The 17,018-nt window shown below is 48.2% G+C and overlaps 4 protein-coding genes across 14 annotated transcripts; 2 read left to right on the top strand and 2 right to left on the bottom strand.

Moving 5' to 3' along the window:
• Positions 1-29: 29 nt before the first annotated feature.
• zmat2 (zinc finger, matrin-type 2) lies at positions 30-2,151 on the bottom strand. Its single transcript, XM_061299330.1, has 6 exons — positions 2,083-2,151; positions 1,369-1,468; positions 1,146-1,269; positions 977-1,050; positions 662-807; positions 30-561 (listed from the first exon to the last, which is right to left on the bottom strand). Exons 1-6 carry the CDS (start codon positions 2,098-2,100, stop codon positions 418-420), a joined length of 606 nt encoding a protein of 201 aa, XP_061155314.1. The 5' UTR covers positions 2,101-2,151; the 3' UTR covers positions 30-417.
• Positions 2,152-2,490: 339 nt separating this feature from the next.
• slbp2 (stem-loop binding protein 2) lies at positions 2,491-7,843 on the top strand. Of its 6 annotated transcripts, none has more exons than XM_061299561.1 (9): positions 2,491-2,618; positions 4,921-5,073; positions 5,241-5,321; positions 5,396-5,473; positions 6,283-6,429; positions 6,515-6,676; positions 6,731-6,878; positions 6,949-7,075; positions 7,209-7,843. In XM_061299561.1, the coding sequence occupies exons 1-9, from the start codon at positions 2,566-2,568 to the stop codon at positions 7,271-7,273; spliced, it is 1,014 nt and encodes a 337-aa protein (XP_061155545.1). In that variant the 5' UTR covers positions 2,491-2,565; the 3' UTR covers positions 7,274-7,843. The 6 variants fall into 6 exon arrangements, with proteins under 6 accessions (XP_061155545.1, XP_061155547.1, XP_061155550.1 ...); XM_061299563.1 differs by having other exon boundaries at positions 2,524-2,618; positions 6,286-6,429; XM_061299565.1 differs by lacking the exon at positions 2,491-2,618 and adding an exon at positions 3,101-3,586 and having other exon boundaries at positions 4,933-5,073.
• A 214-nt stretch (positions 7,844-8,057) lies between these two features.
• Positions 8,058-14,817, top strand: fam53c (family with sequence similarity 53 member C). 6 transcript variants are annotated; one of them, XM_061299545.1, is made up of 6 exons: positions 8,443-8,541; positions 10,650-10,684; positions 10,761-11,030; positions 11,443-11,500; positions 12,018-12,991; positions 13,105-14,817. In XM_061299545.1, exons 4-6 carry the CDS (start codon positions 11,494-11,496, stop codon positions 13,417-13,419), a joined length of 1,296 nt encoding a protein of 431 aa, XP_061155529.1. In that variant the 5' UTR covers positions 8,443-8,541; positions 10,650-10,684; positions 10,761-11,030; positions 11,443-11,493; the 3' UTR covers positions 13,420-14,817. The 6 variants fall into 6 exon arrangements, with proteins under 6 accessions (XP_061155525.1, XP_061155527.1, XP_061155529.1 ...); XM_061299542.1 differs by lacking the exon at positions 8,443-8,541 and adding an exon at positions 8,548-9,255; XM_061299541.1 differs by lacking the exons at positions 8,443-8,541; positions 10,650-10,684 and adding an exon at positions 8,058-8,325.
• Positions 14,818-14,857: 40 nt separating this feature from the next.
• hspb9l (heat shock protein, alpha-crystallin-related, b9-like) lies at positions 14,858-16,409 on the bottom strand. Its single transcript, XM_061299568.1, has one exon. The coding sequence runs from the start codon at positions 16,269-16,271 to the stop codon at positions 15,660-15,662; it is 612 nt and encodes a 203-aa protein (XP_061155552.1). The 5' UTR covers positions 16,272-16,409; the 3' UTR covers positions 14,858-15,659.
• Between the last annotated feature and the right edge of the window lie 609 nt (positions 16,410-17,018).

Genomic DNA, 17,018 nt, shown 5'->3' on the forward strand with positions numbered 1-17,018 from the left:
TTCCCGTTTCATATCATTTGCTCCAAAACTAACTTGGAAAAAAATCTTGTTTATTTCAATCAAAGAAGAAAATTTGCCAATATACAGCAAATAAGAGTTCCATGACATAACCTAAAAGTTTTGTATTGGCTGACATTCATGTTCGCATGATCTAAAAATACTGTGAGAAGATACAACTTCTGTGAGAATGAGCTGGAATGACATGTCCTGCTTGACATTAACAAAGTTTGTTCCCCATTCAACGGAGCGTCCGTTTAACTTGTAATGCAATGTGAACGGACGGGAGAAGACGAACTCGGCCATCTGTAACGCAGGCTCGGATGATCGTTGTCGATTTGGCGGGCAGGCGGGTGTCCCCTCCTCCCGAGACAGCATCGTCAGGCGCGCCGATTCAGCAGCGGGGATGTATCTTGGGCGTCAGTGACTCTTTTTAGAAGAGCCGAACCCCGAGAAACCCATGACGGCCGCCATTTCGTCGTCATCCTCAAAGTCGCCATCGTCCTCGGCCCGACGCTTCCTCTCCTTCAACTTCTCTTTCTTGTAGGCCTTTGCCTTCTCCTCCTGAACACAAACATAGCCCACGTACGTTGCGCCTTGACCGCAGAGAAAGTGGGAGACTCGTTCACCCGGCAATTCATTCCCTTCTTCCTCCTCTCCTGACCTCTTCTCGCAGCTCCTTCATGCGCTCCTCAAAGTCGTACTCTTTCTGCTTCTCCTCCAGTTTCTTCTTGTTCACCTCAAAGCGCTTTTTCACCTGGTCCAGGGACGACCGCTCCACTCTCATAGACATGCCCAGGTTCCTCTGATCTGCGCATATGCATGAGAGCGCTTTACAAACATAGACTCAGACAATTTCGTTTCATCAAATCTTCTACTGCTTGGAAGATGAGTTTTCTTTTTTCCCCCCAAGAGTCCATACTTGTACTCAATCACAGAGTGAGTACTTTTACCACCTCTGTGTGCAAAGAGTACTCACGTTTCTTGCCGTTGATGTGATCCAGGAAGTTGATGGAGTCTTTCACCACGCAGTCGCAAACATTGCAGTAGTAGCTGAAAGAGGGAAATTCCGTATGTTTCGCGTTATGTCTCCATCTGCGAGCAGGACGAAAATGCATTCTTCAACAAAGTGATAGAACTCCGCATACCCGCCCATCTCAGCCTGAGGGGTTGTCTTGGTGATAACGATGGTCTTCCCCAGTTTGGACTCCAGGTCCACTTTGTAGTCTCGGTGACGCAGATTCTCCCTCTTGACGGGTGGCGCAATTTTCCCTAAGACGCGTGATGAGTTTGTACAATTATGAAAATCATGGGTGATGCCGCACATGTCAAGATAATCTGCAAATTAGTTGAAAGAAAATGACAACCCACCATCTCTGCTTTCCTTTTCTCGCTCCTCGGTGAGACGTCGCTGAGCAAGGTTCTCATACTCGTCTTTGTCCCACTTCCGACGGAATTCATTCTTACTCAACTAGAAGGGAATCACGAGCGTCGGTTACATACCGGTACAGTACAGTACAGTACAGTACAGTACAGTACAGTACAGTACAGTACAGTACAGTACAGTACAGTACAGTACAGTACAGTACAGTACAATGTGATGAGCAGCGTAAGAATTCACTCGGTGTGAGTGTCAGGGAACCCGCCCCCCAAATTACCCATTCGTAGGCCATTGTCATTCATTGCGATTCGCCTTTTGTTTGTGCTACTTTCATACAAATAATTTAATTATGACACTTATGGTGGCAATAAATGAATTTCTGCGCAGTGTCGAGAACAAAAGACTAATCGGGTACGTACTACACTAAATTACCAACTGCCCAAATAATACTTGTGCCCATGAACCACACATTGAATCTATAAGCGAAAAGTCAACGTTTTAATTTGATTTCGATTACAAGTGTTTGTAATAGGGCTGGGGGACTAACGCTCTTTAGCTGGCGGCAGAGCGCATTTAGAGCCTCGAGCTAAGAGACAAATTAAACACAGACAACACCGTGGAAAAAGAGGCGAATTAGTCTTTGTTATTAACAAATCTCAATTTAGAGTGTAAACGAAATAACGCAGTAGAAAAAAAATACGAACCCCGCTGCCAGACGCCATGTTTGTGACAATTTATTTCCGGTGGGGAAATGTCTGTAGTGTTTACATTTGGGTAGACAGCGCTATCTAGTGCACCGGAGAATTATTATGGGTTTTTTTTTCCATTGAAAACTCCTCAAATAAAACTGAATTATTTGTGTGCAGCCCAGCCGAGGTGCCTTGTAATGAAATAGAAAACTAGAGGACAACTTGCAATAACACAAGCAGCCAAGCGACCAATGCATTTTTTTCTTAATTTTTCCCTAATTCTCCTTCGTGTGAAGTTTCTCAGATTTGTAAAAATCATTTAAAATGTTTAGGAATCAAATCCCGAAAACCCCACTTGAAACCTTAAAAAGTTAACGTTTTTAAAATGCGCATAGGCCACGCCCTCTGCAGGTGTATCTCATCAAATATGCCACGAAAACGCAAAACGGCGTCTGTAGTCTCAAGCGGAGGCGCCAAGTTCAAAACTGCCAATACAATATGTCACGCAGTGGCGTGGAAACCGCAGCACAGAGCCCACTGCTCTCCTCCCGGTTGGTAACGTAGCTCAACATACACTCGATTATTTATAGCTCTTTTTTTTATTGTACAGTTTTAGGAGGGTCTGGAAATGGGCACAAAATTAACGCTTTGGTCGCCTAGCGACACACACACCGCAGTTGTCTCACTCTGAAACGCGAACTTCACCTTTCAGTGTCATTATTATTTTATTTTAAATACCTTCTTAGGTATGACGACACGTGTGACGACGCGCGAGCTCGAAAGAGATTTGTGAGCAAGAATAATATGATGACTTGTACTTCCGTTCCAGTGCGCTTCTCTTTTAATGTGAAATGCTCCAGGACGTTGTCTGACTCCATTGGCGACAAAGCATTTAATGACATTCTGGCGGAATGGCGGTCTTGTTTGTCGCTCAGTGTAAAGTGAAATCTGTAATGGATATTTAATGCCATTTCAAATAAACTGATTCAGAGGACAGAATGACACAACGGTGTATCTAGTTCAGGGGTGGGCAAACTACGGCCCGCGGGCCACATCCGGCCCACGGGACCGTTTAATCCGGCCCGCCAACCCTGAACAAATTGTATTAAACGTTTTTTTTTTGGTCATTTTGCCTGCAATGACTGCGTTTTCCCAGTAGATGGCGAAGCGCTCGCCTGCGCATTTACTACCGGAAGCCGTGTCAGAAAGCTCGGTGCACACTCACAAGTGCGTGTACGTACTCCGTAGTACGGACTTGGCGCACTCTCGCTCTATTCGTATCAGTCCCGAATTTAGAGCGTGGGTTTTGACGACAGCATTCTTATAATTCGCGCGCTGAGCTTTCAGATGCAGTTTTGCGCTAAAGCCACCCACAAACCTTCCCCTGGAATCCTTCCATTAAAATGAGTGGCCCGAAAAAAAGAAGTGAGTGCCGAATGTTAAAAAAGAGTGGACAATTTGGCTCGACGTACGCGACGTGACGTTCAGCCACATCAACATCAACCCGTCACAGATCAAGGTAAACGGACCAACACCTCGGATCTCGCCTAAGAATTGCCACAACAAATTTTACTCCAGACTATGACGCACTAGCAAAAAAGGGAGACCAACAACACTGTTCCCACTGGAAATGAACGGGAGGCTCTCAAGTTTATTGTAAAAAAATGCATTTTGAATATGATTTGTACACATAGCAGGGATTGAAACTAGCGACCATTCTCATTTTCAAACAATGCTGGATGCTCAAGGACATTGATGCACCACCTATTTGCGACTAATCTTAACCTGTAAAGTTCTTAAGGCTTACTTTAAGGAGGTGTTTCCCGTTTCCTCACCTCTGTTACCAGGTGTTTGCGAGTTAAAACTCTGCTCTGATTTTCAGATACCCCTCACCGTGTTGCTGTTTTGATTACTTTATTTGGATGTATGCTTTCACCGATTCTTCAAGATATATTTGGTCAGAATGTTTGCCGTTTGATGTGATCTCATAAGATAAACATCTTTCATTAATCCAGTGCTTCTCAATTATTTTCTGTTACGCCCCCCCCCTAGCAAGAAGAAAACTATTCGCGCCCCCCCTCCCCACCGTGACTATCCTAACTTGTCTTGTAAGTCGTAAAATGTTGCACTGTCGCAAACGTCACAGAAGTAACAATGAGAGCGCCACTGCTCCCTGCTGGGAAGATGCGCAATTACACTTTATTCTAGTACTGCAAAAAAAAAGCCTGTTCCCCAGGGTCACACGCGCCCCCCCAGGTATAGCACGGCGCCCCCCAAGGGGGGCGCCCCACTATTTGAGAAGCACTGCATTAATCTGACCTGCAGGCACTGAAGTGATGGAGATTGTTCTTCATAATAACAGTGTCGTATTTTATGAGAATCACTGATAGCAGTTTTTTAGTGAATTATTTTTTTAATGCTGTTAATAAATGCATTTGTTTTCAAAAAAAATTGTTTGGAATATCCATGCTTTACTACCTACTAAAGGCCAAGATCTTTTATGCAATGACCTTTACAGGTCGCTTATATGACTTCACACAACGCCTACGTCCATCTGCTCCTTGTCCGGCCCGCCGGTCCAAATTTAGAACCCAGTTCGGCCCGCGAGTCAAAAAGTTTGCCCACCCCTGATCTAGTTGGTCTTAGCAACGGGAGTATGGCATGCAGGATTGACTTTAAGATTTTCAAAGTTATATTTATGCATATTTTTCCTTTTTTAGGGGGTGGCCAATTGTAATTTATTCCCAATGCACTCAGTCTGTTCGTTCAGTCCTTTTTTTTCATTTCTTTGTAGTTACTACCCCTCACATTTTAATTTTGGTTTGCTTGATGTAATTTGAGTTCTACTCTCAGTTTCTGTTTCAGCCCGCGGTCATGCGCTTGCGCCAAGGGCTGGTCGACAGCCATGTGGAACGGCCTCTCTGAACCACTTGCGGCTGCCGGTCGCTCTACAACCGAGCCTTGGCTCCTCCCCGGATGCAGTTCTGTCTTTGACAGCCTCGTCAGGTCAGTCACGCAAACTTGTACCATGTCTCCTGGGACAACATGAGGAGGGTGTCCAACTAGCCTCCTTTTTGAATAAAGGTCCATTCATGTATTTCATCTGTGACCCGTCATCAGAAAACGATACACGGGTCCATTTTGAAATTAGACTCTCCCCATCCCGGTTGCAGTAACGTTTCTCCAATCTCGATGTCTCCGGCGGCGCTCAGCCCGCGAGGTGGGGAGAGATATGCCGGTGGCAAGCCACGCAGGTTTAATCTTATTTGAATGGTCACGCTTGCGGCCGTATAACTTTTCAAAGCATATTGACAGTTTTTGGGTCCAGGACATCAATCTTGGAGCGTTGTATCCTTAAAGCGTCCACCAGTAGCGTCGCTGTGGAGACAGAAGATCTGGACAAGAGGTGTGCTTAATGTGATGACTAAGGGTGTAACGATTCATCGATACACATCGATTAATCGATATAATGCTCTACGATTTATTGGCATCGATGCTAAACGTAAACATCGATTTATATCGCCGTGTTTGACCTCGGACATTAGACGCGACTTTATTTTGAAATCCAGTTCATTGTTGCTTGCTTCCTCTTTCCGGGCGCAGTGTGCGGCGTGTTGCGTTGTGAGCAGAGCAGGCACGTGAAAGGGGAGTTGACAACTAGTACCCGGCTCCTGGGCTGGTGCTATGGCTAGTGTCCAAAAAGACGAGGAAATTTGCTCCCCTTTAGGCTTCCAGTCATTCGTTTGGAAGCACTTTGGATTCCAAAGAAAAGATGGCTCAACGGACAAGACACGTGCAGTTTGTAAATCCTGCCATCCGGTGATCAAATATTCAGGAACCACAAATCTCGCTGCACATTTAAAGGAAAAACACGACGTCAAAGTTCAATGTTAAAATAAGCGCTTTTTATACTACAATACTTTTGTAATTTCCTAAATAAAGAGTTTGCAGTACCTTGTTGATTTTGCGTATGAATTGTTATAAATCAGGATATTGTTCTATATTTTTTATTTTAAAAAAAATATATCGATCGTAGAGCACTATATCGTGATGTATCGTGAATGAATCACAGCAGGCTTAAAGATATCGGCAAATAGCGTATCGTGCTTCTTTGTATCGATATGATATCGTATCGTGACAAACCCCGCGATTTACACCCCTAGTGATGACGGCTTCCTCCGATCAAGGCACTTGCGCTGATTTTACCTCTGTCAGCAGGGCTCCGCTCAGCCGCTGCTACCCTCGCCTGCCGGAGCCAAACAACACGGAGACCAATGCCGCCGTTCTCAAGCGCAGACAGAAGCAGATTCTGTATGGCAAGAACACAAGCGGCTACCAGAACTACCTGCGGCAAGTGCCCAAGTGAGACCCGTATGATCTCTGTTTCCGAGTTGAGTTTGAAAAATCAACACAGAGAAGCTCAAATGCTCCAACTGCTGTTCCGCAGACATTCGAGAGACCTGAAACTCCACCCGTCCACCCCCAACAAGTATAGGAAGTACAGCAGGCGCTCGTGGGACACGCAAGTTCGTCTGTGGCGCCGAGCGCTGCACCAGTGGGACCCTCCCGGCGATGGCGCAACGCTCGCCTGCGACCCGGTTGAGCAACTGTAGGTAGAGCACCCCGTCGGCCGGCAGTGGTTTTTGAAATGGTGTCCCGGCAGGCAGAACCAACTGGAAAAAATGACCTCGGACTCGTGCGGCGATGGAGGAGACAAGCGGAGAGAGAAGGAGACCCTGGCGGCCTCCTCTGCGCCCCCCCTGTCAGCCGACATGTCGCCTCCCACCGCCCGCAATGTTCCGCTCTCGCCGGTACTGCTGCCAATGCCACGCATTTTACATTTTGTTCCTATTGGCCCGACCCTCTTCTCCCAATTTCCAGGAGCCCGAGCGTAGTCGTCCACCTCGCTCTCCTCCCGGCCTCAGCTGCTTCTTCGGGATCCGGCTGACCGAAAACAACGTGGCCGACTGGCTCCAACTCCAGCTGGAGGACGACCGTTCGGGAGGCGGTGAGTGGATAAAAAATGCACGGCTGAATAAATGCCCCCCCATCCAACTATCTCTCCTCCGCGTTGGTGCGTAAACAAAAGGTCCCGTTGTACTTTCCAAGACCATTGCTCAGTGTTTGTCTTTTCCTTGTAGATTTCAGCGCCGATGATCAACGGGTCCCCGTGGTGTTGGACCAGTTCCTATGGAACCGCTACTGAACGTCCCTCGCTGCGACGAGCCTGGTTCGCTTGACGCTGAGCAAGTTCATCATCCAGATGGCCCAGTGATAGACTTGAATCTGTGTATGAGTGTGTCTGTTTTTCTCTGATACATTTGTCTTTTTAAGGGCACTGATGATTTAGAGGGGAGGGGGCCTGCGCTATTGGGTCCTTGGGCCTTTTTGCCCTTCAGTGTCGGAGGCAACAGGTGATGGATCCCGGTGTTTAACAGACAGAGGTTGACTTGGTGCTTTGACCCGAGCACTTTTCTTTTGTGTTTATTGCACTTTGTCACTGGCGCCGTGTTCTCCGTGTACACAAAAAGCTGCTGAAGTTTGTCTTGAAAGTCACTCTTATTTTGTTTTTGCTGTCACTTTCTGGCCTCTGTCGAGGCTGCCGTTTAATTTGATTCCGTCTTGGCCACGTTCACTTCTGTTCTGCAAAGGTTCTTTCACCTTTTTTTTTTTATTTGTTACATGACATATGCTGCTTTAAATGTTAAAAGCGAAGCTGAAATTAATAAAGATGTAAACAAAGTATCAAATTAAATGCAGTTTTTTCATGTAAAAATTTAAATTTTCATTTTTTGTCCGGATCACTTTTCCGGATAACTCTTTGTACTCTCAATGCTTATTGTGGCCTTTATTTGTAGTAATAGAGAATCAAAAATCCTTATTTTTGTACACTTTTAAAGTTTTAATACAAACCAAATAAATGAGAAGGGGAGGGGGTGGGGGGGGTATGTAAGCCCGCCCCCACCCAATACCCTCCAACCCCCACCGTTAATGTTATTTATGAATGCAGAGTCGCTCGTGTGAACGTACAAACCTGGATCATATTTTAAATAATCGGGAGACCGCGGGAATCAATCGTATTGGATGGAGACTCCTTCACGCGTGCACAGACGATAATTCATTGCGGTAGCTGCGTTTTAGATGCTGAGCTCGGCGGCGGCGGGCTGGAGCGGTGCGTTGGGCTCCATCACGCTGGGTCAATACGCCAAGTAACCCGGGGCTGACCAAGGCACCCGGAGAGGAGGGCTGTCCGACGAGGTAAGCCTGCTCCCCGTCTCTGCGTCCATCGACGCTGCCGCGAGTGTGCAACGTGCCAGCTTGTTTTGTGGCTCCGTCTGGGGTGAGAGGAGGGTGGAGGTGGTTGCTGGTGATGGAAGGGAGGGGGAGCGAACAAGCCCGGACATATCCATCCTGCAGCATCCCGCCGTGTTGTCCTCACTCCGGCTAAACCATTTCAGAACGAATATTCGTGAGGTGACACCAACCTTTGGGGGGCGTTAATTGTTCCTATTCGGGATTTCTTATACAGACACGCACATACCCGCACACAAAAGGGCGAGCTCTCCGATCGTGAATGGAAAAATCCTCGTCGGATATTTATAGTTGCGGCTAAGTGCTAACTGCTAGCTTGATGCTGGGCTCGCTTCGCTCAGCGGCCGGTTCGGCTGCCTCGCTGCTAGCCCCGCCGCAGTGCAGGGGCCGACCGGCGGCCGGGGCGTGTGCGGCGCGCAGCTGGGCCGGCCGTACGTCGCAGCCGCAGTTTGGCGGACGACTGTAACCCAGCGTCGACCTTGAAACTTAAAAGGAGGATGGCATGTTTTTTATAGCGAGTGGACAGCTCAGGTGCGTGTACTTGAGCACCAACCAACGTCGGATTACACCTTTAAATAAGTACCTAAATTATCACTATTAGGAGCTGTCGTCTCCCGTGCAACGCCGAAGAACAAGCTCCAACAGAAACGCTCCTCTCGAACGACAATCGTTAAGCGGAAGCATCCTCCGTTGAAAACAATGGAAAGCGTTAGCATTGAGCTAGGTGCAGCGGCCTCGGTGGGGCGCTCTCTTTTCATTTGGCATTCACGATTAAATCTCAGCAAACAAACGCAGTTGTAGTGTTTGACAGCACATGGGTCCCGCACTGACTTGAAACCCAGATCTGTCAAAACTGGGCAGCACATCTGCAACAAGGTACGAATCTCGCGCGGATGTTCTCCAGGTGGTTCTTTTTTCCGGCTCCCGCACGCGTTAGATTGGCATTTCTGTTATTTTCATGCAAGCAGGAAGGGCGAACATGGTGAGAATCAAACCCAGAACCTCTGAACTGCGTGGCAAACGCGTCAGTGAAATTCCACCGCGCCTGTTCTTATGAGAACTTGTGGTTGGAATCGGTCCTTTGCTAGATGTTTACAGAATCTTAGGATTTCACTTCATTTTCATTTCAAGTAGTGCGCAGTTTTGCCTCACGAGTCACGTGAAGTTGTGCTACTAATGCACCTTCGTCGCTTTACTGGTCCACATCACAAATGTGTGAAAGGCAGTAGTTGGACAAAAACAAACTAGGTCACTAAGAATATTTGACTTGGGCACACTAGCGCACACAAATATCAAACACGTGTATACGTGAATAGAGATGCACCGATCCGATATCTGGATCGGATATCGGCCCCGATATCAACAAAATAGATGGATCGGGTTTCGGAAAATGCAGCCGATCTGTGAGCCGATACTTTCCTTAATCTATTGGGACGCGGGCTACGTCATACGTCAGCAGCACGTGTGCCGCATGCCACGAGAGTTTTCTAAACAAACGCAAACATGGAGCGAACGTTCGCTTCTCTTCCCCGGGTTGCTAAGCGGACGTCAAACCCTGCGCGTTCGCTTCTCTTCGGGTTGCTAATGGGACGTCAAAGGCTGCGCGTTCGCTTCTCTCCCGAATGGGGGGGGGGCTAATCGGATGTCAAACGCTGCGTGTTCGCTTCTCTTCCGGGGGGGTGTTAATGGGACGTCAAACGCTTTGTGTGGCGGGCTCCATCTAGTGTGGAAACTGAGAAGCTGAGCTCAAGCTTCTTGTGCGGGCCAAATTCAATTATGTTTTCAGAATTTGCTGCGGGCCAATAAAAACTGGACCGTTAGTTTGGACACCCCTAATTTAGAGCAAAGAACTGTGTAGTCTGCCTGATGCCATTGCCTTTGGTCTTTTCTGTTCCACATGTAGAGTTATGTAGCTTGTTAAGTCAACCATAATATCGGATCGGTATCGGGTATCGACCGATACGCAAAGCCACGGTATCGGTATCGAAACTGAAAAAGTCGGATCGGTGCATCTCTACGTGAACTTACACTAGTGTGCCACCGCCATTCTTTACTGTGCAGATGTTACACAGTCCTGCACTAGCGGAGCAAGGGGGGGGGGGGGGGGGCACTGATTCACTGATTGTTGGGTCATTTCCAATTTCAAATTGTTTTTTTCAGCATTTCCACACATCATTAGTTTTTTTAATCACTGTTTTCTCAAGAATTTCTTTTGGGGGGGTTAAAAAAACCACCCCCTAATTGTTTTACTCGTGTTTTGTGGAAGACAGTAGTGGATCTCGAGTAAGAAAGATGGCCGTTACCGGTGCGCCTTGGTCCTTCTACTAGTGCACCCTAGTGCGGTTTCAATGAACTAAAACCACTTACACCCTTGCGGGCAGGTTGGTGAGGCCTCTGGCGGACAAGTCCCGGTCATGCTGTCCTTGTGAGTTGAGGCGGGGCTACCTGGCCTGGAGGTGCGAGGAGGAGTCTGCTTCTATTAGCCACTCCTGTTAAAGTCTCCCGACACAAAGGTGGGCTTGAGCCACCCACCCTGCTTCCTCCTTTGCTTCTCCTCGTCCAGCACCGCTACTATGACGCGGTCGCCTTGCGGGTGGAGAACGTGAGGAAGTCTGGAAGGCGACCCTGCTCGGCCAGGGGACTCGGACTTGGTGAGTTGTGGGGGAAATGGCCTTCTCTACTGGCTCAAGCAGTATCACAGGTGCTGATCACTAATTACGTGTTCCATGAAACTCTCATCATTTTCTACAGTGTAGACTTTTGTAGGCTGATGTAAATCCGATTTCTGGCGGAAAGCAATTCTGATTAATCGGTGCATCATTTTCAAAAATTTGTAAAGGATGAAAAAGTTTTTGTTGTTATTGTTGGCCGCAGAACCTTGTTCTTTGCCAACATGAAAGAAACTAACTTTGATGTGACGTTTGAACAAGAGAAAGACAAGTTTAAATAGCACTGTTGGACTTTTGTCCCGACATGGTGCACAAATGTGAGAACACTGTCCTCAGGGAAGCCTATGTGGATGAGAAAGCATTTTCTTGTTCTTTTTTTTTCCTTCTCCCTTAGTCCCTGCTGGACCCGAAAAGCCTCGTGGAGTGCTGGCCCCCTGATGGCTTGATGCCTGGTCAGTGAGCCAATCTCTCCAATTCCTTACATGAGCATGTGAATGGTACAATGTGACGTTTTAGTTTGAACTTCCATCCATTTTCTATACTGCATGTCCCCACGGGGGTTGCGTGCGTGCTGGTGGCTATCCCAGCAGTCATCGGGCAGTAGGCAAGGGACACCCGGAACTGGTTTCCAGCCAATCGCAGGGCACACAGAGACAACCAACCATTCGCACTCGCATTCACACCGAGGGACAATTTAGATGTGGGAGGAAACCGGAGTGCCCAGAGAAAACCCACACGGGGACGGGGAGAACATGCAAACTCCACACAGGGAGGTGGAATCGAACCCGCACCCTCCAAACTGTGAGACGCACGTGCTAACCAGTGCACCACCGAGCCAACAAACAAACTTTACTTTGAACGTCATTTTCTTTGTCTTTTAGGAGCACAAACCTAACCCGGTGCGCTTACACATGTATTTTTTGATTGTCTTTTCCCTCTCTCTAATTTGCTCTGCACGTGTGTCCTCAGAGAGCAGCTACTGGCAGCTCTGCCCTCCCTCCAAGTCCAGTCTGCAGGGGGGGTTGCTGAGCTCTAGTTTCCCTCCCGGCCCGGTCCCCCTGACGCCACCCGATGGCCACCTTCGAGAGGGGAGCGAGCTCCCAGACAGCGCCCCCCTTCAGCCCCAGCAGCACCGACCTCTGGCGCCCAGCGCCTCTGCATCGGAGCTTTCCCTTACAGGGGCGGCGGCCCTTCCCGGCCCGGCTCCGCCTCCCCCTCCTCCCCCGCCACCCAAACGCCACTGCCGCTCCCTGTCAGTCCCGGAGGACCTGTCGCGCTGCCGCTACACGTGGCGGCCCAGCGCCTCTCGGGTCTGGACTCCCGTCAGTCGTCAGCAGTGCCATGGAGGAGTGGGCGGCGCTGGGGCCACGGGTGTGGTGGCGGGAGGCGGCGGTGGTGCGTGTCCGCTGCGCCCCCCGAGCTCCTCTCTTAACTCATCTCTGCACTCATCGTCCAGCCCCACCTTCTTCAGCCTGGCGCTTTCGCCGGACTCGCCGTTGCCCTGGAATTTCCCCTGGGACCCCAGTGAAGCAGCGGCGGGGGGTGGTGCGTGTTGCTGTTTCTTCCCCTCACCGTCCTCGTGCTCCTCGTCACCCTCGCCACTCCACCCGCCGCCGCCGCCTCCCCAGCGGCGTTTCTCCCTCTCGCCCGTCCTCATCCGGGACTCGGCAGCGGCAGCCTTCCTTCCTCCAGCTCCTGTTCAAGCGGCCCCGCCGCTTGTCTGCTGTGTGGCCGGCGGGGCAGCAGCGGCAGCCCCGGTGCCTGCCTCTCCTTCCTCGGCGTGCAGCACGCCGTCGTCCCTGCGCCGCAGCTTGCCTCCGCAGCTTCCGCGGTGCCACTCGCAGCCTTGCGACCTCCTGCTGCTCAAGCCCGGCCTAAAGAGACGCCGCGACCCTGACCGTCCCTGCGCCCGCCCCGTTCTCGACTTCACCAAGATGACTCAGGTACGAGTCTAAACAAGTTTTCTCTAAGTGTCGTAAGTAGCGATCGTCAAACTCAAAGCTATTTAGCAAGATGTCTGTGTGAAAGAGTGCTTTGCTCTGGTCTCATCCTGCAGACCCGCAGCGTTGACCCGCAGTATTTGGAGCGCGGCGGCAGGCCGGCCTGCGGTGGCAGCGACCTTTTTGTTGGCGCAGAGTCGTTTGTAGGCGATTTCCGGGGCTCCTGCTCGCCGGCCGAGTGTCTGGGCAGGTCCAGCATCGGCCCGTTGAGCGAGAGCGACGAGGAGTGCCGCGAGGTCGACGACGACGGGGAGGAAGACGAGGATGCAGACGAACATGATGCGGCGGCACAGCCGCAGCAGCAACAGCAGCAGGCCATCTTCGAGAGGGATTGTACAGAACTGGACTTGAATTTAATTGAAGAAAACTGACGCCTTTGTAAACGGAAGGCCGACCTTGTTTATTTTGGGGGTCCTTGAGGTGTTTTTTTAATTCATGTTTTCTTTTGATTGGATTGCTTTTATTATAGAATAAGAACAGTCCCGACACTCAGTACCTGCCCTACCGTGCCAGAAGTCAGCAAGGCTCACTGGACAGACAGCCGAGGTCAATCAAAGCTGATTGAGGACAATGGTGATGACGTGACTGCTTGCTGGAGAGGCCCTGCTGTTGGAAAACCTTCTAAGGGAGGGCCGCACAAAGAGGGGGCCAGATTTTGGCCAGATTTTGGGCTGCGGCGTCCATCTGAAACATTGCCGGGGCACTGGCGTGCAGGAAGGGAAGCCGTCCTATAGGCTCAGGCTAGACAAATCACAACAAACTTGCTTTAATGCCGCATTCAAAAAAGCCTGAAAGAAGCAAGCACTTGAGGTCATCTCATATTTATATCGCTAGTCAGGAAATTCAAAACAAAAAATTGGCAGCCATGACACATTCTGTCACACGGAATATGTTCCGGACCAAAATCTGTGATTTAGGAAAGCCATTTTAAAAACAAGCAAGAGACATTGAAAAAACAAGAGCACGTCGATGACAACAATATTCACGGCAGGCATACATTTATTCTTTAACCTGCGTGAAAAACTGCTATTACTGCACTTTGAAACTTTTGAAATAATTTATTGATTGAAGGTTTTTACCCTTATCAGTGTGGGTGGGTTCAGATGTTGACCCACTTTGGTGCGGCGATGTGTTCAGGTGCACCCCGTTGCTGTGTTAGCGTCATCCTGTTCCTCCCAAGTAGTTACTGATGCTGTCGTCTACCGGGCTCTTCATACTTTGCTGTCACCTTCAGTGCGTGTGTGTGTGCGTGCCTGTATGTGTGTTACGAATGACCAACAGCCCAGAAGAAAAGGCTCATCTGGTGAACCATGACAGACAACTTTAAAGACAATCCTAAAAATTACATGTTGGGATTATCAATTACTTAGGTGCCATTTGAGTCAAGATTTTCACATCTGGGAAAATGTAGAACACACAGGCGCACACGCACAAACACACAGACATACACAGACTAACGTCACCACTTTAATGACACACAATGACACTTTCATTCAATCCCACATTCCCCAAAATAAGCCTTAACAAAACATTGTGGAAATCAAAATGTGATAATGGAGGAATAAAACGTTTTTCTGTAGCTGTTCATTTCAACTTCATATTTCTGATCAGACATAAGAGCTTGAGCACGATGGACAATGAGCTACTATGAACAAGTTAGAAAAGAGACTCGCCTTTTAATATAATTATTATTGTATGTCTTAAAACAATGACAGGGCAATTTGAAAAGCAGTTTGTGATTAAATTATTGAGAATTATTTTACAATGAACGTGTGTCGTGTTTATTGTCATGAGTGAACAAGGACTCAGTGGGGTAAAATAGATGTTTATCTACACAGTAGTTTACATAAACCAAACAAACTGACACCTTTACTTAAAAACAACCAACCACCAAATTGGCTTAATGCTAAGTGCCTGTATGGTTAGCAGTGATGAACAACAAATAGATAACTTGCTCACACCAATGTCACTCTTTTTTTTTATTTTTAATATTGCGGTTATTTTTGTTCATTATACAAATGTTTGTGTACTGCATCATTTCTGTTGCTAATTAGCCAGATCACTTTTGACAATTAATTTTATATTCCAACAAACTTCTACTTGGTTGAATAAAATCAACTTTTTTTTAAAAATCCATCCATCCATTATCTGAACCGCTTATTTTAGTTGTATTTATTTTAGTCAATAAAACTCTTATAGATGCTTATCTGGTAAAAATCAAAACAAAAAAACAAAACATGATTTGGTTGCATGGCTGTATTATACTGCCGTCTGATGGTCAAGGCAGGCATACCAGGAGCATTAACTCGTAACTTTAATTCTTTACGATGAAAAAACACAAGAACATAGTATTCTAGAATGACATATTACACTTTTGTAGTGCGAAGGCTATATTTAAAAATAACTTTACAGGGCTGTGGCATGCCTGAAAAGAATGTTCTCCGCGGCATCATCCGTCATTGATGGAAATAGGTTGTGACTCAGTGCTTTGCTGATGTTTTTTTCCCCAAATATTGTCGACATGATTCATAATTGCCAGCTAAAACATCAGCAATAGCTCGTCAAAAAACACGTTCCATCCATCAGATTACTCCATGCAAGTCTCATTCTGTCAGTTCTCTAGAGTCGAGGGGCCGTCGACCTCGGAGGCCGCTGTGACGGCCGGCACCGGGGCGACGCTGATGGGCACCACTCGCTCCTTTCCGTCTCCGGCCGCTTTCTCTCGCGGTGCCTGGATCTGCAGCTGCCCTCCCACTAGTGAGCAGGTGACCGTCTCGGGGTCCACACCGTCTGGCAGGTCCAGCTCCTGCCTGAACTCCTGACACCTGTACGAGTAGGATCCTTTGGCGTCCTCCTGCTTCTTCTCAGTCTTCCCACTGACCCTCAGCTTCCGGCCCACCTGCTTCACGGACAGCTCCTCGGGGCAGAACTCCTGGGTGTCGAGGCTGATCGCGAAGCCGCTTCCGTTGGGGCTAAGCCGATGGAAGGCGATGGGCCGGAAAGTGGCTGTCACTGGTGTGTGGTTGATCTCCTCAAAGATCTTCTGGTGCAGCCTCTCCATATACTCCAAGTTCTGTCTCATTTCCTGCATATGGCGCAGCACCTCCTGCTCCATGTGGTAGAAGAGAGGCCTCGTTTCAGGCCACAGGCTGCGGATGGGCCAGTGAGCGTCCATGAAGGGCCTCAGGGCGGTGGACAGCTGGAAGACGCTGGGGCACAACATCCTGCTTCCTCTTGCTTCTTGAGCCTCACAACTTGGGGTTTGCAGTGTCTGATGTTGGGACGTCCACGCTGCGTGTTTATATACACCCGGCCAAAAGTTCCAGCAACATTCCCGCGCGCGCACGTGTGTGTGTGCGTGTATTTGTGTGTGTGCGCGCATACGTGTGTCAAGAGTCTAAATGCAGCCCTGGCGGCTGCCGCATGTCGCTGTTTGTACTATTTCCGACGCTAGACTGTCATTGGTTTAATACGGTTGCATTGGTGTGAAGTAATGAAGTATTTTAATACTGTACTCGAAGATTTTTTCAGGTTGACAAAATTTGTTCGTTATCATGCTTGTTACTCAAAACTGTTGTTAGTCAAATAATCTATTCCCTTTGAAATGATCGGACACTGCAACATCGATGATATTTTGTTTTATTTAGTCTGCTGTTCATGGATTGAAAATCACTTGGAATGCGAATGTTTACAGGTTTGATGTCAGTATCTTGAATTATTTCATGCCTTAATATTTCGTTTGGATTTTTTTACAATTTCTAATCACAATACCCAAGTTATGTTTTATGCGCCACTCAATTTGTCCACGGAATAGAACTGCACTTTTTTATATATATATATACTTAATTGCTTGTTCATTTAGACGGGGTTAAACTGCAGTCATATTTTTTTTTCTTGAGCTGACGAGGAGTCCCTCCCGGGTCAGGCTTCTGGACGGAAAACACCCATATATGGCCCGGGGAAACGATGA

The sequence above is a fragment of the Syngnathus typhle genome, linkage group LG15, assembly GCF_033458585.1.
Source record: "Syngnathus typhle isolate RoL2023-S1 ecotype Sweden linkage group LG15, RoL_Styp_1.0, whole genome shotgun sequence".
Taxonomy (NCBI): domain Eukaryota; kingdom Metazoa; phylum Chordata; class Actinopteri; order Syngnathiformes; family Syngnathidae; genus Syngnathus; species Syngnathus typhle.

What these genes read in the sequence shown, in the direction of transcription:
- hspb9l (XM_061299568.1), bottom strand. Translation starts at nt 16,271, where the DNA reads ATGTTGTGCCCCAGCGTCTTCCAGCTGTCCACCGCCCTGAGGCCCTTC.
- fam53c (XM_061299541.1), top strand. An exon ending in ACTTCACCAAGATGACTCAG is followed by an intron (nt 12,992 to 13,104) that starts GTACGAGTCTAA and finishes CTCATCCTGCAG; the next exon opens with ACCCGCAGCGTTGACCCGCA.
- zmat2 (XM_061299330.1), bottom strand. An exon ending in CCTCAGGCTGAGATGGGCGG is followed by an intron (nt 1,051 to 1,145) that starts GTATGCGGAGTT and finishes TCCCTCTTTCAG; the next exon opens with CTACTACTGCAATGTTTGCG. An exon ending in TCACATCAACGGCAAGAAAC is followed by an intron (nt 808 to 976) that starts GTGAGTACTCTT and finishes GCATATGCGCAG; the next exon opens with ATCAGAGGAACCTGGGCATG.
- slbp2 (XM_061299561.1), top strand. Translation starts at nt 2,566, where the DNA reads ATGTCACGCAGTGGCGTGGAAACCGCAGCACAGAGCCCACTGCTCTCC. An exon ending in GCCGGTGGCAAGCCACGCAG is followed by an intron (nt 5,322 to 5,395) that starts GTTTAATCTTAT and finishes TTTTGGGTCCAG; the next exon opens with GACATCAATCTTGGAGCGTT. An exon ending in ACAGAAGATCTGGACAAGAG is followed by an intron (nt 5,474 to 6,282) that starts GTGTGCTTAATG and finishes TACCTCTGTCAG; the next exon opens with CAGGGCTCCGCTCAGCCGCT.